At 39.3% G+C, this 27,660-nt stretch overlaps 1 protein-coding gene and 1 long non-coding RNA gene across 3 annotated transcripts in view; one reads left to right on the top strand and one right to left on the bottom strand.

Moving 5' to 3' along the window:
• LOC137046780 (5-hydroxytryptamine receptor 3C-like) overlaps positions 1-27,011 on the bottom strand; it is a 45,988-nt gene extending 18,977 nt beyond the window's left edge. Inside the window, exons 1-4 of one of the 2 annotated variants that reach the window (XM_067424180.1) lie at positions 26,882-27,011; positions 22,400-22,599; positions 10,557-10,601; positions 10,326-10,435 (exon numbers count right to left, since the gene is read on the bottom strand). In XM_067424180.1, the coding sequence (XP_067280281.1) occupies positions 10,326-10,435; positions 10,557-10,601; positions 22,400-22,599; positions 26,882-26,921 (395 nt within the window). In that variant the 5' untranslated portion in view covers positions 26,922-27,011. The remainder of the gene's footprint in view (positions 1-10,325; positions 10,436-10,556; positions 10,602-22,399; positions 22,600-26,881) is intronic. The other variant, XM_067424183.1, reaches the window with a different exon arrangement.
• On the top strand, positions 444-2,876 carry LOC137046954 (uncharacterized). The gene is made up of 3 exons (XR_010899124.1): positions 444-563; positions 1,446-1,497; positions 1,952-2,876. It is a non-coding gene; the product is annotated as an uncharacterized lncRNA (long non-coding RNA).
• Positions 27,012-27,660: the final 649 nt, after the last annotated feature.

Raw genomic sequence — 27,660 nt, 5'->3', positions numbered from 1 at the left:
TGACTTCAGTGCCGTTTTTTGTTCTTTTCTCAGAGAAAAGCTTAACTCTTAGTCTTCCAGAGTCGCGGTCAAAGCTGATTTGAAAGGCCGCCGTTCGCCAGTTTTCTAACTCGGGGGTCATTATGTTAAGCCCCGCCCACGACTCTATACACAATGTGATTGGCCCAACCAGAGTTTACAACATTACAACATTAGATTACAACATTAGATTTGCTGCCACTAGGGTGCGTCTAGATTTCTAGGCTCTCAGATACACAGATCAACTCTGAACATCACAAAAACAAACTACTAAAAAGTCACATAAAACGAGTAACCCCAGAGTGCAGTCTGGATGATGGGGCGGGGCGACATATTAAGGCGGGGCGACACGTGTCGCTCCGCCTACACCCAATTTCATTGGTTTATAATATAGCGAATCTTATTGGCGTAGACGCTTGAGCATGCGCATTCCTTTATGTACGTCTTTAGAAATGATCTACCTACGAGCTACCTGCATCTGTGTGGGGAAACGACAAACATGCAGTAAAACTTCCGCTCTCGCTGTTGTTTTCGCCGCTTTTAAGGTGAGTTTAGTCCATAAAATCACACAAGTAATACACATTACTGTTCCTGACACTTTTCTTACCTTTAATTGAAACGATTCTATGTTATATTTAGTTGATAGAAATGTGACGTTAGTGTCTTTGAAGAAGTAGATATGCAAAACAGAACTAACATTTTTTAAAAGAGGTAATTTAGGCTAACTATTGTTTTTGAACGTTTAATCACATTTTATGTTTAGATGAGAGGTTTTGATAGTTATGTAAAGGGTTTTTCTGATAAATTTGTCAATGGATGATAGTAATAAACACATTTATTCAACCTAACGGACCTGGCAGAGTGAGAAAATCCAAGTAGTTGAAACCTGTTCTGGTCTCTCATGGTAAACAAATATGGATAAAATGTTCTGTGATTGCAGGAGCGACAGAAAAAACCTCTACAACAAAGGAAAGCTTTAATACATGTAATAATATGAATGTGCATTATTGAAAGCCACTAAACTACGAATACAGTTTGTACACAAACACAGTAGATAATGCTGTACATGTAGCATTTATATAGCATCTATCCATAAACTGTAAGGTTTAGCCTTACAGAAATACAGGCGGTGAACTGAAAAGCTAATTAAATAAGTTAATATAATTTTTTTTCACAACATTTACCTGTATCACTTTGCATCTGTAAATTTCTTATGAAAATGATATATATATCTTTTTACTCATTTTAAGACAGCTTTGACATCCAAATGTCAAACAGTATTTACAGTGACACTGAATGAACAATACTAAATTAGTAAACCTAAAAAAAATATATAAAAAAAACATGCATTTTTTTTCTTTTAAAACTGACATTTTAAACAATATTTTTTTGGCACTTTGACAAATTGTTCATTTTTATTTTTCTAGATTATTCCATGCTGATGGACTGCAGGTCCTATCTCAGAGGTCCTATGTACCGGTACGTATGTAAAATCTCAAACATGCACTAGTACCATTCAAAAGTTTGGGGTTATGTTTTTTTTAATAGTTATTTATATAGCGCTTTACTGGGTACTCAAAGTGCTTTACATATGGAAAGGGGGAATCTCCTCCACCACTAATGTGCATCATCCACCTTGATGACACGACAGCAGCCACATTGAACCAGAACACCCCAGCTTATTGTTGGAGAGGAGACAATCAGTTCTCTTTGTCAAAATAGTATTTATTGATGTCTTGCTCTGGAAGCAGTCTCGTGCTAATATAATTACAGATCCTGCAACATCCATTTTTGGATTAAATCAATGCTTTGTTTATAATGAGGAGGATGTTTTAAGCTATGAAACTTGCAGAATGCAACAAATAACTTAATCACAACTACCTCAAGTGGCCACTGACTAATGCAACATTTTTTATCTTCTTTCTTTTTTCAGATGCTGCCATAGAACGGCATGAGAAGGCAACAGTTTGGTAGAACTGAGGATCCAATATAAGAGTATGCACATGATGTCCCAGTAGACGGCGTGTAACTGTATTACACCAACTGAGTGGCAAAAACACTGAGTGGCAGGATTGGTGTTCAGCGTGAATGCTGCAAAAACAGCGCAACACCCAAAACACATCTGGGAAAGGGTTAGGTACAAATAGATACAGTTGACTGCACATTCAACAATAAATCAGAGCAATCTTTGTACAACCTTCCGAAAGCTACAGAAAGACAAACAAATAGATTGCTGCTATTCTCAGAAACAACCTGAATCCAGACATCAGAACATTTTATGTTAGATATGTAAAATTTTGGGCTAAAATCATATACTAGGTCATATACTGTATTGACAACTCGTAATATGACGATTATATAATCATCTGGATTTAGAGGTACCTAAACTGTATTTATAGTATTTGTTTAGCAGATAAGGTGTTCACAGGCTTTGCTTTATATATTTCCCCGGCATTGGAATCAGGTACATATAAATGTCTGAAAGTCCAATTCCTGGCCAAACACTGGTTCTTTGGCGAGTTGTAATAATCACTGTTGAATCCAAATACATTTAATTAATTTCAGGAAAAAAAGAAGCTTGTTTTGCTCCCATTTCTGCAATTTCTCTTATTAAAGTCAGCCCTGCTCCAGGATGTTTTGCCACTCAGTCCAGCTGAGGGTCGTGTCCCAACGGGAAAGTGACATCAGCGCACACCCTCTATTAAAGAAAAGAGACTGGCCTATTGCAAATCCAAGTTTACATTAAAGCTTTGTATTTTGAGTTAAAGTCTATTTGTGTCTGGATTTGCAAAATTTTATTTTTTGTGCAGTTAAGTTTATATATGCTCTCTGACTTTTACTTTTTGTTAACATCAATAAAAATCACAAACTATTGTTGTTTAGCGTGTGTTCTCTGCAGACAAATTTTGATTTTATCCATTGGGTCAACATTTTTGCATTGTCTGGAAAATTTCGAAATTTTGACGTTTTCATTACAAATTTAGTTTATAAAATGAAAATATTTACATATATGGAGGCACACTTATGTAAAATATATTAAACTGCTGCATTAATATATAATTCAAAAGATTTACATATATAGAAAACTAATATATTAACATATATTAGAAATTAAAATATACACATATATTGCAAATTATTGTATTAACATATGTATAGCTAAACTTATTCACACATAAAGAAAATAAAAATATTAAGGTGCCAATCTATTTTGATTTAAGTAATTTTAATATATAAAAATCTATTATTAATATATTCCACACGGTGTAACTTCTTTGTGGGTATTTATGTGCTCAAATGCGTATTGCAATAAATGTTTCTATCACTTCTCTTCTTGGTATTTACTGCAAGTCCTCGGGTAGTGTTGCACAGATTTACAGGAGTGAAAATTATTTTCATCCCGTTTGTACACAGATTATAGCATGCACAATGCGAGGGTAGATAAATAAATGGATTTTTAATATCTAATTTGTCACATGTTAACCCGTTGACACTTAGCTATTTAGTCCTACAATAAAATATGGACCTTTAAAACTATAAATTAGACATACATAGCCCCACATATTTTATTAACAGGGAAAGACTTTATACCGCTTTAGCACTTTATACAATTGGACAACAATCTCGTTTAAACGATTGATCATGCTTTAAACTAAAATTAGCCGTTTGTGTTCGGAGGTGTCCAATACTACAGTTAATAATTAATTATCATTTGCGTAAAATCCGGGTTTGTGCTGATCCACCGAACCTGATGAAGAAGCCAAATGTTAAACAGCTTTATTAGCCTTAATTATGCTGGAGGTACCGTCACCAAGCGCTCGTTTTTGCGTTTTGTTTCATTTAAAACAATATGTGAATCTATTTCGTGTGGTTCATTCATAAAAACCCACATTAAGGAATGCGCATGCGCAGGCTTGAAGCGTCTACGCCAATAAGATTTGTTGTATTGTAAACCAATGAAATTGCATGTGGGCGGAGCGACACGTGTCACCCCGCCCCAATGTGTCGCCCCGCCCCATCGTCCAGACTGCACTCTGGGGTACTTGCATAAAACAGCAAAAAAAAAAAAGAAAAGAAAATGGTACAAATGAAAGGAAATTACTAAATCAATCTTATAAGTTATTCATGCTGCAATGCATGCTGGGAACCACTGGTGAGTTTTGAATGGTGCACCCAGAATGTGCTGCAAAAAGGCCACCATTAAGGCCACCATTGTTGAGATTCATACGCTAATTATTGATGTCTCTGTGTGTCTAAATAACCAAGAAGTCCTCGATACAGCCTGTAACACGCTGATGTACTGGATCAGACCCGACGTGTACTGGACGCGCATGCGCGGTGGTTTCATTCACAATTAGATCATGTCACATATGCATGCGCAGTACAATTTTGGGGACATCATTGAATGCACAGGAGAGTTTTGCTGGATAGATAAATACTCAAACCGCGCATAAATAATGATTAAAGGTCCCATTCTTCGCGTGTTTTCGAAGCTTTGATTATGTTTACAGTGTGCAATACAACATGAGTGAATGTTTCGCGTGTAAAAAAACAGTATTTTTCACACAATTTACTTATATGTACTGCGCTGTTTCCTCTGTCCTAAAAACGGCCTGATGATTTCCTTGTTCTATGAAGTCCCTCCTTCAGAAACACGTAACGAGTTCTGATAATGCCAGCGCTTCCCGCGCTGTGATGTGACAGCAGCTTAGCGCACGTTGCACGGAAAGGTCCCACCTCTTACCATAACGGGTAGATACGCGCACTCAATGTTATTGCAAAAATGTCAATATTGCCTTATCAATTTGAGCCGGAATCAGACTCGGAGAATATCGAAGAGGATCGATTACAACCTGCTCAGGAAAGACTTTTGCTGGATGTTTCAGAATGGTAAGCTGTCTATTCAGTAGTTTAAACTGATCATTACAAACACCAACAATCAATGGTGTCTGAATGAATTACTACACTTTTATACGTTTTTCGGATTAGTTTCAATTACCATCTAACTTTAGTTAACAAAGCTAAACAGCATTGTACTTTGTGTAATGAGTTACATAAACTGTTAAACGGACCAACTTAAATAATAAAAGACACTTACCGGTTGTGGTCCATAAACAACGCCTTCTCCAGAGACAAAGAGGGAACTGCGTCATCTTTCAAGAATAATCTTTCTGCGAATCCGGCACTGATTGAGACTGAGAAAGCAGTCCTCAGCAAAATGTGCTGCACATAGTTTTAAATTGTGACTATAATTTTCCGGAACCGAGTTAAACATGAACTGTAGCCATTGATCTCTACGTACATCGTCCGTGGGAAGGCCAAACAAAGGTGATTTGACTCCGGGATGAAAATAACAGCGTTTCAATGGCATGACGACAAACACACTCTAGAAAAAACAACGCTTCCTATTCTCGACCTGCGAGAGCAAAAGGACAACTCCCCCTATTTTGCGTGTTCTTGTGGGCGGAGGGTTCGTCAACAAAGGTTTTAGTTGCGTCATTAAAGCAGGAAGTGCATGGGTGTAGTCCAAACCGGCCGCTCGCTGTAGGCTTTGAAAGGGAACTTCTGTTAAATAAAATATCTCGCTTGGCATTGAACTTTGAGCTTTATAATTTTACAGGTATTATTTATGCTCTAACAGCAACATTACACACTAACTAAAGTTTGAAAGATGGAAACGCAAAGAATGGGACCTTTAATAACATGCTCACGCCATCAGGACACACGTTTTGCATTTTCCCTTGAATGTGTAGGCTACTGGTATTTTAAAGTTCCTTACCGATCGTGTTGCATTGTACCTTGAGGATTAAAATTAAATCCCAACTAAAGCAAATACTGATCTCCATAAAGGTGACTTAAAACTGGTGATTCTTTCCTTCAGTGATTCTGCTTGTTATCATCAGGTGTCTTCACTAATGGCCAATCATCACTTAATTAATCTCTTAATTATCTCATTACCTTTAACACTTCTTCAGAGTTACTTTTAACACTCTTGAGTGTGGAGCCAAATAAACTCTGAGGAGAGTTATTTTAACACTGGAGTATTTGCTGTGTATAGCCTACCCAGGTGTAAAAGTCGTACTATTAAATTTATTAAAAATGCATTTGAAATTCAAGTAGTATGTTTATTTTATATTTGAACTGTACTAAAACATAATTAAGTACACTTTTTATATATTTAATCGTATGTCTTTTTCACCTGCAGTACTTTATTACGTTGCTCACGCAAGTGGCAAAACATTTAAACATACACTGTAAAAAAATACCCATCAAATTTACGGTAAAAAACCGGCAGCTCTGGTTGCCAGAACTTTTCCGTAAAAAATACGGCAGTAACGTTTTAGGTTTTACGGGACAACAGCATATAATTTAAAGGTTTATAATGCGGTAATTACGGTTAAAACTGGTTTATTTTACAGTTAAAAACCCTATAATTTGAAAGTTTATATAGAAATAATTATGTGTACACAGTACACTATAAAACAATAATAGTAAAAAAAAAAATATTGAACCGAAATATTAAATTACCAACTTTCAATTGAAAGAATTGAAATGCTAATATCTGTTATTTTCCTTTTATATAACTTGACAATCACCAATTATAGTGGTGATGAGAATCACATGATGAATCAAAGCTCATCACACGCAGCTTTTGGAGGGACAATATTAACATATAGAAGGTGCACACACAAACACTAAACACCAAACACCATCATGGTAACACACATGATGTTTTAAAAATGCAATAAACATTAATTTAACAACATTAGATGTAACATAAAACCTTAATGTACATAAGTGATTAGAAAAAACTAAGAAGAAACATAGTTAATTCAATGAAAATGCATCAAATGCGAAGTGTCACGTGGGGAATTCTGGGAATGTCAATTTACGTTTTTTCACTGTTAATTACACAATGACCTGTTCTTTTTCACTTCGAAAAATTGTAAATTTAACGGTATTTTACTGTAAAATAAAATAAAATGTATAAACCTTTAAATTATACTGTTTTGAACTGTAAAATAAATGTTTTTTAACCGTAATTATTACATTATAAACCTTTAAATTATATGCTGCTGTCCCGTAAAACCTTAAACGTTACTGCCGTATTTTTTACGGTAAAGTTCTGGCAACCACAGCTGCCGGTTTTTTACCGTTAATTTTATGGGGATCTGTAAAAAGTGTACACTGTAAAAAAAACTACAAAAAACTGTTATTTTTACAGGAAAATGCTGGCAGCTGTGGTTACCAGAGAATTATGAAACTATGCGCACTATGAAATTCAAAATTAAGTCTGTGGTTAGAGGAGGCACAGTTTTTTTTTCATTTTTATTAAAAATAAATAGAAAACCAGTAAGTATTACATTAAAATGTAAAGCATAAGATGTATGTATGTAAACTGCATATACATTTTCAATGCATTTGGATTATTTTTACATAGACAAATTAATAAACTAAAGATGATTGATATATGCCAGTTATACGTAAATGAAACAGTTAGGAATTATGTAAAAGTACACAGAAAAACACCCATGTTAAATTAACACTTCCTAGTGTTCATGTGTATGCTCACTACTGAGTTAAAGTACCATTGAAGCAGTGTTGACGTAAATGAGATAATTAAGAGATGATTGAGCATTAATGATGAACACCTGATGATAATGAGCACAATCACTGAAGGAAAGAGAAACACGAGAACTACAGCTGACTTCAGCCACAGCTTTAGATGAAATCAACTGAAGATAAAAGAAGACATTAAATCTCTGAAGATCCCATCAGAGGATTAAATAACTCCACAAACAACATTACCAGCTTCATGCATTAATAACCAAACTGATTTTATTGTTGTAATTTATGTTTTAATTAAAAAAAATAGTTTTATATGAAGTCACCATGATGGTGAGAAGTGTTTGCTTTAGTTGGGCTCTTGACCCTTGACTCTCCAACATTAGTTTTCTGGCTGCTTTAACTGTGTTTGTAAAGCACTTTTGTTATGGCATGGAAAGCCAAAAACCATGGCCAGGTGATTTGGCTCTTTAATGATGATTATATAATCATCATGTAGTGGCTGAATAACTAAACTCATTCAGATTCTAATGCTCTGGTTATAGAGGTAATGTGTTAATTGTGTAGAATGTCTAAAAAAGCCATGTGGTTTACATTATAAACTCATGCATTGTTGTGGCAATCAAACAACTTGCAGGACCAAAAAAAAGGTTTAATCTACGGCATTATTTAGACAAACACAGACATCAAGAATCAGTGTTTGCATCTCTACAATGGTGACAAAAAAAAAAAAAAAAAACACAATTCAGATGCATAATTTATTCATGCCGCAATGCATGCTGGGACCCATGGGAGAGTTTTGATTGGTGGTACCCAGCATGCACTGCAGCATTAAGCTTTTCATTGATTGTCACCATTGTTGAGATTCATACACTGAATCTTGATATCTGTTTGTGTCTAATGATTGCCATAGATTAAAACCTTTTGTGCACTATTTTTTTTAAATTCTGCATATTAGATTGCCACAACAGTGCTCATGCTATAGAATCAACTCGCCACTATTATGATTAAACAAAATTAATAACACATAAACAGAGTCTTAGACTCTGAACAAGACCAGTGATCACTAGATGATGATTACATAATCAAGCACAAAGAGACAAATCATCTGACCATGTGTTTTCTTGGCTTTCCATGCTGTAACTAAAGTGCTTTATAAACACAGTTAAAGCAGCCAGAAAACTAATGTTGGAGAGTCAAGGGTCAAGAGCCCAACTAAAGCAAACACTTCTCACCATCATGGTGACTTCAAATAAAACTATTATTTTAATTAAAACATCAACATCCACAGAAATAAAATCAGTCTGGTTGGTAATGTGTGAAGCTGGTAATGCTGTTTGTGGAGTTGTTTAATCCTCTGATGAGATCTTCAGAGATTTAATGTCTTCTTTTATCTTCAGTTGATTTCATCTACAGCTGTGGCTGAAGTCAGTCGTAGTTCTCGTGTTTCTCTTTCCTTCAGTGATTGTGCTTATTATCATCAGGTGTTCATCATTAATGCTCAATCATCTCTTAATTATCTCATTAACTTCAACACTGCTTCAATGGTACTTTAACTCATTAGTGAGCACACACATGAACACTAGGAAGTGTTCATTTAACGTCTGCGATTTTTCTGTGTACTATTACATAAATCTTAACTGTTTAATTTACGTGTAACTGGGATTAATCAGTCACATTCAGTTTATAATTAAATAAATCTTACCTGTTTCATTTATAAATGATTTACAAATAAGATTTTTATTACTGATTCTTAGATAGTGATTCTTAGTAAGTTGATTAATTTGTTTGTTAAAATTACATAATCCAAATGCATGGAACATTTATATGCAATACAAATACATGTTTAGACATTTTTTAAATGCATAAACGTGTAAAGTGACTTACATTTTTAAGATTAACAAAAAATTGTAATTGTCAACAATATTTGCATGTCAAATTAACAAACTAGTTTTTACAGTATTTTCTCAAAAAACATACAGGTTTTTAATACCAATATTTGTAGTTTTATCAAATACAATTTTATTATAATCACATGTTGTAAATATAACAAAATATTCTGTTTAATAGTTTACAAAATGTCACTGTGATTCAAACAAAAAATATATGCTTTTGGGTTTTCTATAATTTTCTTTTGGGATATTACATTGTTTTTCTGTAAATTTCACTGGCATAAGGTTAGATCTATTGCAGTTATTCACCGTATATAGTAAGGAAACTTTGTGTTAACCAAATAACAGTTTTTAACTGTAGCATTTTTACAACCTTTGACCGTTAAAATCACGATCATTTTTTACAGTGTAGACCTATATTAAAATCAAAAACATTTTACATTAAAACTTAAAAATAGACTATTTTTTATCTTAAGTTCATTTTTTCTTAGGATGTGGCTGAAGTCAGATGTTGTTTCTGTTCTTGTTGTTTCTCTGTCCTTCTGTGATTTTGCTTGTGATCTTCAGCTATCTTTAGTAATGCTCAGTCATCACAATTAATCACTTAATTATCTCATAAACTCCAACACTGATTCAGTGTTACATTTAACAGCCTGTAGTGTGCACACTGAGCAGTGTTCATTTCATCTGGGCTAACGTCCTCCATGGAAACTAAGAACAAAACTGACTGGGCCCCAGTTAGATTGAGACCATTACCCTCATGCTATCCATCATTTTACAACCTTACTGATGTATCACTAAAAGCAAAGACATCCAGAATAAAAGGTTCTGACAGAAGTAATTTTATACCTTTCCATTATACCAATGTCTGGAGTCCAAAACTTATTTTTGGGGGCAGAAAATGTGTTTATTCCACAAAAAAGCGTTTCATTCCACCACCAATTCCAATTTTGCCATGCCTGGAACATTGACATAGAGAGTGATTTTAAGACACATACTGTATACTTTAAAATCAGATAAAACCTCTGAACATGTTACAACATTCTGCCAATTGAATTGAGAAATGAAAAATAAACTTACAGTTATCATTTTGACCTGTGTCGTCAGACTCTGGGCTTTTTCATTCTGTGGATGAAAAGAAGTGTTGATAGAGTACGCTACTGTAAACCCGAATAAGTTGGCAAAACTAAAAATAATTGAGGCAATCAGTTGCCTCCATTTTTTTAAGTCAAGAAATAAAGTTTAATAAGCAGAACTTGCAGATTTTTATTTTGTTATCATACATTTTAACTGCTCTGAACTTTAAAAAATGTGATTCAACTAATTTTACATTTATCTTAAAACTATAATTTAATCAAATGTTTAGTAGTGGAAAGTTGACTAGCATTAACTAGCTAATTCAAGATTCTGAAGTTTCTACAAGTTTTTTTTTTTTTTTTTTTTTTTCAGGTCTGGGCATATATTACGACAAAATGGGTGACCTTGTATGGGCACTTCTCTAAGAACAATAGCCTGACGTGGTCATACTCAATTCTAGTCAGAATATGAGTCTGAAACTGCTCCATTGGGCTGTGATTATGGGGCGTGTTTCAACCGAACCAGGAAAGACCTCAATTGGATAGACCTACAACCAATTAGAGCAACGAAGCGACGCATTGTCAAATGTCAACAGAGTTCAACTGCACTGTTGCCAAGTCTGCGTTTTTTCCGCAGGTTGTTTTCTATGTCCGTGGGTTTAAGCGACTATAATGTGATATATAGACCCATGAGTGCGAATTTTAGCAGGCAACCTTGCCAAAATAACACACATTTTACCCCCCAAACGCCATTTTTTCCCCCGAGAACCCCCCGGGAAGCTATTGTTTAGGGCTAGTAGTTGGCGGGTTTTGTTGTAAAAACTTGGCAACCCCTGGCACGCGATCTGAAGTCAGGCTGGAACAGTTTCTGTTCGGAGATAATTACTCCTCTATGGAGCAAGGCCAGACCGAAACTAAAAATGTTGTGGGCGGGGCTAATTTTGGCTGGCATCCAGGCTATAAGAATAACGCAAGCGCACGCCATCAGTAGGTTTGGGCACTAAGAACCGGTTCTAACTTAGAACCGTTTAAAAAATAACAATGCTATTGGAATCGTTTAGAAATGTTGTTTTCGATTCCGAACATTGGTTCCAAACGCGCAAGTTTTGGTTTCCATGGCTATGGCGTTATTTCCCTTTCAAATGTCGAGTGCGCATTATTGTAGCGAGAAAGTACATTAATATAGTGCGCGAGCGTGAATCTCTCTGCTCGCGCGCGGAATATAATGCGCGAGCGCAAATCTCTCTCTGCTCGTGCGCGGAATATAATGCGCGAGCGCAAATCTCTCTCTGCTCGCGCACGGAATATAATGCGCGAGCGCAAATCTCTCTCTGCTCGCACGCGGAATGTAATGTGCGAGCGCGAATCTCCCGGCTCGTGCGCGAGATCTCTGCGTGCACTCTCAGATACGCTGCTCTTGTTAGAATTTTTTGTCTGGGCTCACTCAGAGAATATGTCTGCACTTAAAACGATTATGCAATGTTATTATGTTTGATTATTTAATTTCTGTACCTGAATCACTGTGTCCTGCAACTTCAACTGTTCACTTGTATTCAATAATGTTTTACATTTATATTATTAGGCTGAGAATTGTGAAATTTCACTGATATCTACTGTTGTGGGTGCTTATTTATTGTTACATATTTAAGGTTACATTGGTCAAAACAATGAAAACAAATAAGTATAACACATGATATTAATGGTCTCTGGACCCCCTAAAGCAGCCTTGGCCACCCCATGAATAAAAGTCTAGTTCTACCACTGCCAGTGGATTATTTAGAAATGTATGCCAACTTTTGCGGTGAAAGGTAACTTAACTCACAAATTGCAGTAACATTTTCCCAGCAAAATGGATTTCATTAATTTAGTAGTCAATATTTTTAATTAGTTTTATTCTGTTGCATTTGTGTTTGATGCAGTTAGTTATAACATCCTTTTACTGGGGCATTTTGCCCCCTTATATATTATTACATTATAATTCTTATATTATATCTATTAGGGGGCCTTTAGTTCAGATTTTAATTATTTTTGCCTTTTGGAATCTGCATTTAAATCCATTTGGCTCAAAAATCCCACCTTCAGATGGGCATGGCACCTGTAGTGTGAACAAAGTGGCTATGCATATAGGCTAGAGTAGTCTAGGTTAATATGTAAAATAATCCAATCGCCCTCTTCCCAGACATTTCTAAGATATATTTGACCAAGGCCTATTTTACATAAAATAGTAAAATTAGTCGATTCGGCGGATCCATCTCACTCATCTTTATTAAAGTCACTGAACTCATGTGATTCTGATTCCATGTGGGGTTCAATATAAGAGTTAATGTACGATGTCGCGTTTTCATTGGTCAGTTGTTGAAGCCTATTTCTGATTGGTTGTTGCCGTTTATGCCAAGAGCAAAGAGAACGAAACCGTAAAGAAGAGTATTTCTCTTCTTGCGAGCGCACGGAACACAGTCTGTGCACATACAGGCTTAGTTTAAGGGAAGAGGAGAGATTCGCGATTGCACTGGACACTTTTTAAGTGCAGGCATTTTCTTTGAGTGAGCCCAGACAAAAAAATTCTAACAAGAGCAGCGTATCTGAGAGCGCACGCAGAGTTCTCGCGCACGAGCCGGGAGATTCGCGCTCGCACATTACATTCCGCGTGCGAGCAGAGAGAGATTTGCCCTCGCGCATTATATTCCGCGCGCGAGCAGAGATAGATTTGTGATCGCGCATTATATTCCGCGCGCGAGCAGAGAGATTCGCGCTCGCGCACTATATTAATGTAATTTCGCGCTACAATAATGCGCTCTCGACATTTGACAGGGAAATAACGCCATACATGGCCACCTGATTTCCGGTGCTTGTGCGCCCGCTTGTTCTTTAAGCCATGGAGCACGGTAAGCGACGCTCTTAAGTGTGGATTTATTTCACTTTTAAAAAGCCTGGGTCGGCACAGTGCAACTAGTGTTGTCAAAGATATTGATACTGAAAAATCTGAAAAGATATACGATAGCCTGCTCAGTTTCTAAAGTATCGATCCCAGCTGCGCTCTCCTCTCCTCTCCTCTCCTCTCCTCTCCTCTCCTCTCCTCTCCTCTCCTCTCCTCTCCTCTCCTCTCCTCTCTGACCGACAGCGAGTTGACACGAACCCGCATATTCTCATTCAGCTCGGTTAACCTAAACACGGTGAACGCGCGTTCTGCTTAGTGTTAGTGTGTGATCGTCTGAATTCCGCGCATGATTGCACATAATTCTACAAATCCCCGCAGATTTCGCACTCACCTCTGAAGCGCACACACACACATACCGTAATAAAGCTGCCTCTGGCATACAAGTGCAAACATTTGCTTCTTTTTCCAGTTTATTATTGGTCAAATACACTCAAAAAAAATCACAGTGTTAATGTAAACACAGTCGTAAACAGTTCAGGAAGAAATGGAAAATGAGTAACAGTGTTCACTGTTCAGGATCCATGATTGCAGCAGTTCTTAAAGGGACAGCAGTTATTCAAAGTCAAACTACAAAAAGACAAACGATCACACTGCTCTTGACTGATCAACTTGTGTAACTTTAATGGTTTCATATGAAGCTATTTTTTTTTCACAAAAAACGTTATCCAAAGTTATTTTAATTAGCTTGTGTTGTGTTTTTTTTAATTCAGTTTCTTACCTGAATGTTAGACCTACCTGAAAAAAATAAAGCAGTCTATTTCATCTTTATCTTTTATTCTATTGCATTTATTTGTGCTATTGTTTGTAATATGTTTATTTGTTCTTATTTTATTACTGTTTATTTGTCTTTTTAAATTTAATTTACCATTTGAAAGCAAGCTTTCTTGCTGTGTGTAATCAATTACAACAGAATTACCCCTTTGTAAAAAATACATTGAGTTAAGCAAATATTTGTGAGAATTTTAATAGTAATTGATCAATGTTTATATATGAGAAAAAGCTCAAAAGCTTTATCATATAAAGTGATCTCTTCAGAAGAAATTTTTGATTGCCTAGACTTTCAAAAGACAAAAAAGGACAAAAAAAATTATTATATAAAAAATATCTTATTGACAGTATATGTAGCGAAACAATTTTTTTAAGTCGGGCAGTTTGGTCTGGCCTTGCTCCATAGAGGTAGCCTGACAAACCAGACCCACATCAAGATGTTTGGTCTGGAAACTCACCATAGACAGGGCTTAATCCGAAGGGCGGGATAAACGGTTGTCTTTCAAACTCCCTCTGCACGCGATAGGAAAACGCTACCACCAACCAGAGCAACGAAGGTGAAACAGAGCTTGTTGATAGATTAAACATTCGCCGTATCCGGTCAGCAAAACTCAGACCACATCTTCCCTTTTTAAGAATTACTTCAGTGCCGTTCTTTGTTCTTTTCTCAGAGAAAAGCTTAACTCCAAGTCTTCCAGAGTCGCGGTCAAAGCTGATTTGAAAGACTGCCATTTGCCAATTTCTGTGTTTACTAGAAGCACACAAACGCAACTCGGCCGTCGTCATTAGGGCCCCGCCCACCGACTCTATACACGATGTGATTGGGCCGGCAAGAGTTAGGGGAATACAGCTCAGACGGGTATTGAGAGTTGCTAGACGACACTCGCGGGCAGATTAAATTTGCTGCCGCTAGGGTGTGCCTAGATTTCTAGGCTACCATAGAGGAGTAATTATCCCCGAACAGAAACTGTTCGGACCAATGAAATCATCAGGGCGGGCTTTAGACGATGACGGACAGATGATCAACAGCAACGTAATCATGCATGTGATCAAAGGGGCTTGGATTATATTTGTTCAAATCCTAAACGGAGAGCTTGTTTGTATATGCATTCACCTTCACTATTTCTCTCAGAAATTATGATCATGTTGCGTAAGTACTCTGTGTATCATTAAATTATTTTATTTTTTTACAACACCAGCAAAGATCGTGTATTCCAGCCTGATTCCAGCGTGCGTGCAGACAGGGTTGCCAAGTTCCCTTTATCGAGGGAACTCGAGCTGCGTCGAAACGCTAGGGGAACGCCTCTGCGTGATGCGTCATGAAGCACTCGTGAAATCAGTCCAATAGCGGGGAGATACGTCATAGGCGGATGACGTCATCGACCAGGAAGCTATAAAGCATACCCGGACCAAACAGTCATTAGCTTCTGTGCCTTCACAAAGCGCTCTATGTGAATATTGTATGTCCATTTATTGTGTGTGTTGTCTAAAAAGAAAGATATTATGGTGAGCGGTCAATTCAAGCGTTGTGTCACTCCCTGCCCATGTTACATCACGGGTGGGGATACACACGACTTGTGTGTTATGTGTTTGGGGCTCCATCATGCCCAGTCAGCTCTCGAGGAGGCTGGCTGTGAGCATTGTGAGAGACTCCCAATGCGCACATTAAGATCACGCCGGGCACTCTTCGAGGAGAGTGCTTTGGCTCGCGGTCGCGGTCCTCTGGGCTCGGGTCCCGCTGTTGCCGAGGCGCAGCGAAGGCTCGCGTCCTGGGGATCGCAGATGGATCTAGTGGCGGGGTTAGAGACGGGTGATCCCCTATCTTTGCCCTTACCCGCTGGATCTCATGCCTCATGCCTCAGGGGAAATCCCTTTCGCTTGATCAAGGTCACGCGGTGCTGCCTATGTGCCTTGGTTAAGTGGAAGGATGCTTGGTTCCTGTCCCAAGGTCCAGTTCTGGGGGATCCTTGTCGTGGCGTAACGCTAACAACGGATGCCTCCCTAACTGGCTGGGGGGCAGTCATGAGTGGCTGCTCAGCTCGGGGTCTGTGGGGCGGCCATCAGCTCTCCTGGCACATAAACCAGCAGGAGCTGATGGCCGTGTTCCTGTCACTCAGGCACTTTCTCCCAGACCTTTGGGACCGCCATGTGCTAGTTCGGTCGGACAACACAACGGTGGTATCTTACATAAATCGCCAGTGGGGTCTAAGATCGAGCCGGTTGTGGAAGCTGGCGCATCGAATATTGGTTTGGGCACAGGTCAAGATGCTGTCGATCAGAGTGATGTATATCCCGGGGAGCCTGAATGTAGTGGCATGTCGAGGCAGGGAGTGGTGGTGGAGAGTCTCTGGATTCGCTTCGGGCGAGCGCAGGTGGATCTGTTTGCGTCTCAAGAGACAACGCACTGTCTCACTCATTCTTCTCCCTCACACATCCAACCCCACTGGGGCTGGACGCAATGGTACAGACGTGGCTGAGGCTACGTCTTTACGCCTTTCCCCCTCTGGCGTTGCTCCCAGGAGTGCTGGAGAGAGTCCGCCGGGACGGGGCCCAGCTTCTATTAATAGCCCCGTTCTGGCCAGGCTGAGTGTGGCTATCCGAAATTATATCTCTCCTTGGGGGTCCCCCCTGGGAAATTCCCGTCAGGAGGGACCTTCTCTTTCAAGCGAGGGGGTCAGTACTGCACCCCCGTCCGGAGCTATGGAAACTGTGGGCTTGGCCTCTGAGGGGGCCCAGCCCGTAGAAAGGGGTCTATCCACTGAGGTGATAGAAACCATGTTGCACTCAAGAACACCTTCCACAAGGAGACTTTATGCCCTCAAATGGAGAGTTTTCGTCGCCTGGTGTACAGCCATGCTTTAAATCCAGTTCACTGCCCGGTCAGTTCAGTACTCGAGTTTATCCCCTTCGACTCTGAAAGTGTACGTGGCGGCTATATCGCCTACCACACACCTTTAGAGAAAGCTTCAGTAGGGAAACACCTGTGGGTCACGCGTTTCCTTCGCGGTACTATGAGGCTGAGGCCTGCGGCACGCTCGAGGGTGCCTACTTGGGACTTGGCCATAGTGTTGGAAGGCCTTATGTTAGCCCCGTTCGAGCCGATAGAAGAAGTGTCAGAAAAATGTCTTAGATTAAAGACTGTGTTTCTTCTGGCCATCTTGTCGCTAATAAGAGTAGGAGACTTACAGGTTCTATCAGTAGCACCCTCTTGCCTTGAGTTCGCACCTGGAATGGTGAAGACATTCCTTTTCCCGAGGGAAGGGTACACAGCAAAAACCCCAGTGTTAAATTAACTCTCCTCAGAGTTTATTTGGCTCCACACTCAAGAGTGTTGGAGAGGATCTGCTCTCCAGTGGTTCAGGTCTTACCTCTCTGGTAGGTCCTACAGGGTGTCATGGAGAGGTGAAGTGTCTAAGTCACATCATCTAGCTACTGGGGTTCCACAGGGCTCAGTCCTTGGACCACTTCTCTTCTCCATCTACATGTCATCATTAGGTTCTGTCATTCAGAAACACGGCTTCTCCTATCACTGCTATGCTGATGACACTCAACTCTACTTCTCATTTTAACCAGATGATCCTACAGTCAGTGTTCGTATCGCTGCCTGTCTGACAGACATTTCTGACTGGATGAAAGAGCATCATCTTAAACTCAATCTTGCAAAGACAGAATTACTTGTTTTCTCAACCAACCCAGCACTTCATCAAAATTTCTCCATTCAGCTTGGTTCATCGACCATAACTCCATCAAGGACAGCAAGAAACCTTGGAGTTGTGATTGATGACCAGTTAAACTTCACTGACCACATTACTGCAACAGCCCGGTCCTGCAGATTTGCTTTATACAACATTAGAAAGATCAGACCCTTCCTATCAGAACAGGCTGCACAACTCCTGGTTCAAGCTCTTGTTCTCTCCAGACTGGACTATTGTAATGCTCTTCTGGCTGGGCTTCCAGCATGCACTATCAAACCCTTGCAGCTGATCCAGAATGCAGCGGCGAGAGTGGTCTTTAATGAGCCGAAGATAGCGCATGTTACGCCTCTCTTCATCAAACTGCACTGGTTGCCAATGGCTGCTCGCATCAAATTCAAGGCACTAGTTATCGCCTACAAAACAACCACTGGCTCTGCACCAATATACCTAAACTCACTTGTTCAGACTTACACACCCTCCAGGAGCTTGCGTTCTGCGAGCGAGCGGCGCCTCATGGTTCCATCCCAAAGAGGCATGAAATCGCTCTCACTGACATTTTCCTGGACCGTTCCCACCTGGTGGAATGACCTGCCGTTCTCAATTCGTGCTGCCGAGTCGGTAGCCATTTTTAAAAAACATCTTAAGACACATCTTTTCCATTTGCACTTGACCAATACAGAATAGCACTTACTGATCACCACAGCAACGACCAAAAAGCGCACACTCCTGGATCATATCTACGTCTCTCATCCGGATTTGTGCCTTCAGGCGGGTATGTTACATAGTTATCATAACTATCAGAATCCAGTGTTCTGTATTTTGCGTACGTGAGTTTTTGTTGTAGATGGCTATTGCTGCGCGTTTAGCTAGAATGCCATACAAAACCAACCCATTGGGCCACTGAATCTGCATTAACGACAACAGCTGGGGCAACAGCCTTAGTCCTAATGGGTTGTTATCATAGCTATCAAAATCCAGTGTTCGGCATTTTGCGTACGTTTTTGTTGTAGATGTCTAAAAAAAAAAAAAAAAAAAAAAAAAAAAAATTGTGTATTGTGCTAATTAATTGAGATTTCGTACAGCTCTTACAGGTTGTTGGCCTTGTCTGTTTCGTTGCTTCTATTACTCTCCCCTTTTTTGTAAGTCGCTTTGGAAAAAAGCGTCTGCTAAATGATTAAATGTAAATGTAAATGTAAAGTCATTGTTGTAAATGTAAAGTCAAGTATTTTAAAGTTCCTTACAGATCGTGTTGCATTGTACCTTGAGGATTAAAATTAAATCCCAACTAAAGCAAATACTGATCTCCATAATGGTGACTTAAAAATGGTGACTCTTTCCTTCAGTGATTCTGCTTGTTATCATCAGGTGTCTTCACTAATGGCCAATCATCACTTAATTAATCTCTTAATTATCTCATTACCTTTAACACTTCTTCAGAGTTACTTTTAACACTCTTGAGTGTGGAGCCAAATAAACTCTGAGGAGAGTTAATTTAACACTGGAGTTTTTGCTGTGTACGTGCCTAAGGTCCCGACTAACGTAGCGGGGCCAGTGATGCTGCTGGCTTTCTGTCTGCCTCCATTTCTTGATCAAGACCAAGAGAAGCTAAATCTGCTCTGTCCGGTCAGGGCCCTAGACGCTTATGTACACAGAGCTGCCCTGTGGCGCAAGTCAGAACAGCTGTTCGTGTGTTTTGGGTCCCCGAGTAAGGGAAAATCGGTGTCAAAGCAGACACTGAGTAAGTGGATAGTCGAGGCTATCTCACTGGCGTACGAGTCGGCCGGATAGCCTTCACCGCTAAGGGTCGTGCCCACTCGACCAGGAGTATGGCGGCCTCTATGACTCTCATATCAGGAGTTTCACTTCAAGAGGTGTGTGATGCGGCAGGGTCGTCCTCTCCGCACACTTTTGTGAGGTTCTACAATTTAGACGTGGCCTCTACCCCAGGGTCCCGGGTGGTTTTGGGTTGAGCAAATTCACATAAACAGACATTTGGGACTCTGGCGGCGTGGGTATTAAGTTCCCTTAGCGTTTCGACGCAGCTCGAGTTCCCTCGATAAAGGGAACGTCTCAGGTTACGTTTGTAACCATGGTTCCCTGAGAGGGAACGAGACGCTGCGTCGCTATGCCATACTCCTGGCATGCCTGTGATCGATTTGTTTGGCTTTTTAAGAAGCTAGTGACTGTTTGGTCCGGGTAAGCTTTATAGCTTTCTAGTCGATGACGTCTCCCGCCTATGACGTATCTCCCCGCTATTGGACTGATTTCACGAGTGCTTCATGACGCATCACGCAGAGGCGTTCCCCTAGCGTTTCGACGCAGCGTCTCGTTCCCTCTCAGGGAACCATGGTTACATACGTAACCTGAGACGTTTTTACAACAAAACCCGCCAACTACTAGCCCTAAACAATAGCTTCTCGGGGGGTTCTCCGGGGGAAAAATGGCGTTTGGGGGGTAAAATGTGTGTTATTTTGTCAAGGTTGCCTGCTAAAATTCACACTCATGGGTCTATATATCACATAATAGTCGCTTCAACCCGCGGACATAGAAAACAACGCAGGGAAAAAAATGCGGACTTGGCAACTAGGGGTGTCAATGGTTAACCGATTAACCGTTAAAAATTGTGTAACTGAGTGAAACAGTTTGCTCGGTTAAGTGGTGTCAATGACGTGCTTTGAATTTAGTTGTAATATATTTTTGCACCCCTAGAGACTGCCAGAGCGCTCACAGACATTTGTAATATCCACAAGAAGAAGTCATGACCAGCTTTCTAAGCGGGCAATGAAGTGGGCAAAGAAAGTGTGGGAGCACTTTAAAATTGAGAGTGACGGGGCAAAATGCAAGTATTGCAATGCAGTGCTTACCGCATTTTTCAGGCTATAAGTCGCTCCGGAGTATGAGTCGCATCAGTCAAAAAATGCGTCATGAAGAGGAAAATAACATAAGTCGCACTGGACTTTAAGTCGCATTAGGGCAGAAGCGGAGCGGGAGCTGCACGCGCTGTGCATAACGGAGCAGAAGAAATAAAGTTTGAAGTGAGAAACTTGTGAATGACTAGAGAATAGCAGAGAGTACTTTAACTGTAATGAAGAAAACAAAAAAGCTAATCGCGGACTGAAAGCAAGATGGCCAGAGCTGAAGGGACGAGTCCACAGATGCTTGAACTCTCTGCCGGGAGAGGCTCAGAGTCAAACGCTGTGTGAATCATTCTCGGCTGCATATTTTACTACATGCCCTAATCATGCACGCGCCCTCTCGGCCACTTGCATTGCTCGTGAACTGGAGCGCATCTCATCCTAATTTAACGAAACTCAGCGTAGGCCTCACAGACATGAAGTATATCTTAAGAAAGCTTGAAATGTGTTTTAACAATTTAAAACGAAGATAAATAGGCTACTCTCTGATTATGATGTGCATTTCTCTCTATAGGCGCATTCACTATACGGAGATGGCGGTCGTCAAATTAATAAACTAAAAATAATAACCCTGACGCACACTATGGTTAACCGAGTATTAACCGCTAAGGGCCTCGGTTAACGGTTAATGAAAATCTTCAAAACGTGCAGCCCTATTGGCAACACAGTGCAGTTGAACTCTGTTGACATTTGACAACTAGCGTAATGCGTCGATTCGTTGCTCTGATTGGTTGTAGGTCTATCCAATTGATGTCTTTCTGGGTTCGGTTGAAACACGCCCCATAATCACAGCCCAATGGAGCAGTTTCAGACTCATATTCTGACTAGAATTGAGTATGACCACGTCAGGCTAATCAAAAATATCACTGAATATCGATGTGACATGTTTTGACTCCACCCCTCAAAGAATCGGAATCGAGAATCGGAAAGAACCGGAATCGAAAGTAAGAATCGGAATCAGAATCCTTCAAATAAAAACGATGCCCAACCCTAGCCATCAGTGAGTTTCATTCGGGTTATGGGAGCCTTCGGCAGCGCTGTCATTTTTTTTTTAGAACAAAAAATCAACAATGTTACTAAAGAAGTGTGTTTCTGGTTGTCGGGTTTATAATTAGACAATCAAAAAGTTGATTTATTTTACTAATTCCATTCAAAAAGTGAAACTTGCATATTCTAATCATTTATTACAAACAGAGTAATATATTTCAAATGTTTATTTATTTTATTTTTTGTTTATTTTGATGATTATAACTGTCAACTAATAAGGGAAATCCCAAATTCAGTATCTCAGAAAAGTTGAATATTATGAAAAGGTTCAAGAAGACACCTGATGCGACACTCTAATCAGCTAATTAACTCAAAACACCTGCAAAAGCCTTTAAATGGTCTCTCAGTCTGGGTCTGTAGGCTACACAGCAAAATCTCCAGTGTTAAATTAACTCTCCTCAGAGTTTATTTGACTCCACACTTAAAAGTATAGCTTGGCATCTATTAATGACCATAAGGAAGATAGAGCATGCTGAACTCATACCACATTTATGATGGAGGTCACGTACAGGTTCAAATCTATGTTGATAGGGTGGTCAGCGAAGAAGTTATACTTGTTGAATATCAAGGGCCACATTCTGGTATTTTCAGAATCACTATTGTCCAAGCCAAGATGTGCAAAAAGTATCTTTTTAGCTTCAAATCTTTGTGCAGCACTGCAGTTTTGAGCTTCAGACACCCATCCTGTGGATAGAAGACATTCGGTAACACAGCAGAATATATTCTCCAAGCACACAGTGAAAGAGAATTTCATGTTTAAACATTCATCCTTCTACATGCAGGGGCTGTTAGTTTTAAGCAGAGGTGTATAGTCCAGGGATCCGAAAGTAGAAGTCCTGCCATAATTTTATTCCACGCATGATCTCAGTCAGCTGATTTCACTAATTAATTCTACCTCCTGGCTGAAAAACTGTGCTATTAGCAAATCCAGGTGTATTGAACAAAATACAGAAAAAGGACTTTTTTATTTTCTGAACCTGGACTTTCCACCTCTAGCCGAGATTAAATAAAAATGAAGTGTGTACACTACTGGCTGTAAAATGATTAAGTGATTGATTGAGTGGTGGCTGATAATTGTTGAAGATACCTGATGATAACAAGCAGAATCATTGAAACACAATAACTACAACTGGGAAGCACCCCTTGTGTTTCTCTGTCCTTCACTGATTCTGATTGTTATCATCAGAACTCAACTGCACTGTGTTGCCAAGTCCATGTTTTTCCCCGCGGGGTGTTTTCTATGTCCGCGGGTTGAGCGACTATTATGTGATATATAGACCCATGAGTGCAAGTTGTAATAGGCAACCTTGCCACAATAACACACATTTAACCCCCCCAAACACCATTTTCACCCAGAGGAACTGAACACTGAAGCGATGTTAAAGTTAATGATATAATTAAGAGATTAATTAAGTAATGATTGACCATTAGTGATGAACACCTGTAGCCTAGAAATCTAGACGCACCCTAGCGGCAGCAAATTTAATTTGCCCGCAAGTTTAGTTTAGGAACTCTCAATACACGTCTGAGCTGTGTTCCTCAGAATCTGGACGGCCCAATCACATCATGTATAGAGTCAGCGGACGGGGCCATAATGACGACGGCCGAGTTGCGTTTGCGTGCTTCTAAACACAGAAACTGGCGAACAGCGGTGGTCTTTCGAATCAGCTTTGACCGCGATCCTGGAAGACTTGGAGTTAAGCTTTTCTCTGAGAAAAGAACAAAGAACGGCACTGAAGTCATTCTTAAAAAGGGAAGATGTGTTCGGAGTTTAGCCGACCGGATACGGCGAATGTTTAATCTATCAGCGAGCTCTGTTTAACCTTCTTTGCTCTGGTTGGTGTAGCGCTATCCTATCGCGTGCAGAGGGAGTTTGAAAGACAACCGTTTATCCCGCCCCTCAGATTGCGCCTTGTCTATGGTGAGTTTCCAGACCAAACATCTTGATGTGGGTCTGGCTTGTCAGGCTAGAACACCTGATGATAATGAGCAGAATCATTGAAGGACAAATAAACACAAGATCTACAACTGAATTCAGCCACAGCTTTAGATGAAAACAACTGAAAATAAAATAAGACATTATATCTCCGAAGATTTCAGCAGAGGAGGATTAAACAACTTGACAATTACTTTTGTCATACTGTACTTCTGCATATGCTTTTATTGAGAATGAACAAAGATTTAAATACTGATGTTTTATGGAAATCATTTGGTCACCATTATGGTAAGTAGTGTATCATGAAGTTGGGCAGTTTTCAATTTTTGTAACAGTGTTTGCCAAAATATATTTGGACAGACATCAAGAATCAGCATATGAATCTCAACAATGGTGACATGTTTTATGTCACAATGCATTCTGGGCGCCACCCAATTATAAATCTCATGACTCCCAGCATGCATTACAGCATAAACCATTTCACCATTGTTGAGAATCATATGTTGAATCTTGATGTCTGGCTAAAATAAAATAAAAAATCTAAATTCAAAATCTGACCTATGGCAAAAAAGTAAAAATAAAAATAAATAAATTACTACTAAATACAACATTTGTTCAGTGAAAATCATTCTATTTCATTATGAAAACTATATCAACTGATTTGCTTCTGGATTCCATTGTAACTAAGTAAGTTTAGAAAACACTGTTAGGAACACAGCACTTCAACAACCCAAGTCAAACTGCCCAACTAAAGGAAACACTGATCAGCATAATGGTGACCAAACATTTTCCATAGAACATCAACGTCTAAACCTGTTAATTCTCAATAAGAGCTTATGTAGACGAACAGTATGACAGGAATAACTAGAGTTGTTTAATCCTCTGATGAGATCTCCAGAGATTTAATGTCTTTTTATCTTCAGTTGATTTCAGCTAAAGCTGTGGCTAAAGTCAGTTGTAGTTCTTGTGTTTCTCTGTCCTTCAGTGATTCTGCTCATTATCATCAGGTGTTCATCACTAATGGTTCAATCATTACTGAATTAATCTTTTAATTATCTCATTAACTTTAACACCGCTTCAGCGTTATTTTAACTCTCTGTGGAGTGGGACCAAATACGCTCTGAGCAGTGTTGATTTAACACTGGGGATTTTGCTGTGTAGTTGGTGGGTTTTGTTGTAAAAACTTGGCAGCCGTGTCTGCACGCATGCTGGAATAAACTGCTGGGATATTTGCCGGTGTTAATAATAAAAGAATTGAATGATACACAGAGAACTTACCCAACATGATCATAATTTCTGAGAGAAATTGTGATGGTGAATATATATACAAACAAGCTCTCTGTTTAGGATTCAAACGAATATAATCCAAGCCCCTTTGATGACGTGCATGATTACGTTACTGTTTATCATCTGTCCATCATCGTCTAAAGCCTGCCCTGATGATTTCATTGGTCTGAACAGTTTCTGTTCGGAGATAATAGGTGTGTTCGACATCGGTTGCGGCTGGATGGATGCGATCGGCGAGAGTAGCCGAGTGCAGTCGGGGAGGAGCTGCAAACGGAGACGTGAAGTCGGACACTTTCTGCTTCTCGTGGTGACGCTTGCGCTGCGTTTGCAAACTTTATCACAGCTGAAGTTAAATAAATGCAGTATTTCTCAAATACACAGATGTTTCAAATGATATTTTCATCCAATACTTTATGTACTGTTTAATAAAGCGTCTATTTGGACAAGATTAAAGTTCAACATATAAACATACACTATTAATGAAGTGTTGTCAACACTTCATTAATAGTGTATGTTTATATGTTGAACAACACATTCGTTTTAGTTTGATAAACATGACAATATAATGTCGCGACTACATGAAAAGAGGTTTTACTGTGATAAATAAATGATTTGTGAGCATTAGTGTAACATAAGGTTTTAGAATAAACACGAAACACACGTGGTCGCTGTCATGCTGTGAATCCGGCCAATCGTGAATCAGCTGTGTCGTCATCAGAGCTCGAGCAGCCTCCTGCAGCCACCCTTGAGAATCTGCACCGGCTGCATCAGCCGGCTGCTCTCGAATCGCTCTTGCGGTACTTTGTTGATATACGTCACAGTCACGTGCCGTCGGCGCTGTCTCAAGTCGGACAAAATTTCTAACCGGCATGCAGTGCTTCAAGTCAGCCGCCGATCAGTCTGCGCATCGCTAGGGGAAGTCGAACAAGCCTAATCACTCCTCTATGGAGCGAGGCCAGACCGAACCGCCTGACCTAAAAATGTTGTGGGCGGGGCTAATTTGGCTGGCATCCAGGCTAATATAAGTTTTTATTTAATCGTTTGTTTGTTTTTTTTGTGCACAAAAACGATTCTCGTCACTTCACAAAATTATTATAGAACCACTGCAGTGAGATGGACTTTTCAACAACGTATTTAGTGCTTTTCATGGGTCTTGAGTGAGGAAATGCCCTCACAGGTCTGGAACGGCACGAGGGTAAATTAATGGCATCATTTTTATTTTTAGTTGAAATAACGCTTTAAGCTTTTGTAATAAAGTAACGTTGTTTTGTAATGAGAAAAGCTGGTAATGCTATCCTCTGCTGAGATCTCTAGAGATTTAATGTCTTTTATTTGCAGCTGATTTTATTTGCAGTCTCATTTTCTGAAAGTGCAAACATGATGTTACACCAACACCAACATCACATTTACCACTATCATTGATTTTTGATGAAAGTTAACGTTTTGATGTTGTTAATGTTTCAGTTGCTTGCTATCAGTGCTTCTTTAGCATTTATGAACTTGGATGTTAATTTATACATATACAAATTATACATTTGAAACATTTCAAAGTGAAAAAAAGTCTTTGGTTATATTATTAACAGACATGAATGAACAAAATCTATAAATTAGCATTAAAAAGTGTTGTAAAACTGTTATTTGTGAAGCCTCATTAACTAATGTTAACAAATTGAACCCTACAATAAAGTGTGATCATTAAACAATATAACTTTAAAGTGCTATAATAAAACTATACTTACTTACCCATTGAGACAAGAACAAATATTAGCCGGTGTAGGTACATGGTCAATAGTAGATAAAACTATCCCAAGTGTCTGAGATACTTCTGCTGTAGATGAGGATTCACTCTTGAACTGATGTCAGTCATTTGGTCATATTTATACTCAGCACACTGAGCAACACACTCACGTCAACCAGTGGCAGAGCAGGATAGTTTCACTTTTGCCTTTTCCCTCTCATACATTTTCATTTCCTTTAAGAATTTGATAGCATCAGGTATTGTTCTTCAGCATTTTACATGTTTCTATTTTTCTATTACACAACAAAAAACCCAGTGGTAATTTAACTCTCAGAGTTTATTTGACTCCACACTCAAGAGTGTTAAAAGTAACTCTGAATAAGTATAAAAGGGCTGATGAATTGAGACATCAACTTTCCATTGAGCTTTTGATATATAAAAGGTTACGGTAATATAAGATTATCCTCTAAATTTCAGATCTGAAAACTTCCTTGTTAGTCAAAGAAAAACGTTTATAGACACCAGTCCCAGAAAACGATCGTGTGCTTCATCCTGACGTTATCTAGTGGCGTAACACCGCCTCTACAGAATAATAAGCACGTGTAATTCAGTAGCCCCGCCCACAGACTCATCTAATTCAGTAGCCCTGCCCATTGACTAATTCAGAAGCCCCACCCACTGACTCGTCTAATTCAGAAGCCCCGCCCACCGACTCATCTAATTCAGTAGCCCCGCCTACCGACTCATCAGATAACTAGCCAGCAGCAATAAACACGTCAAAGAA

The sequence above is a fragment of the Pseudorasbora parva genome, chromosome 2 (assembly GCF_024679245.1).
Source record: "Pseudorasbora parva isolate DD20220531a chromosome 2, ASM2467924v1, whole genome shotgun sequence".
In the NCBI taxonomy this organism is placed as follows: domain Eukaryota; kingdom Metazoa; phylum Chordata; class Actinopteri; order Cypriniformes; family Gobionidae; genus Pseudorasbora; species Pseudorasbora parva.
This window is presented reverse-complemented; position numbering and strand designations above follow the sequence as displayed.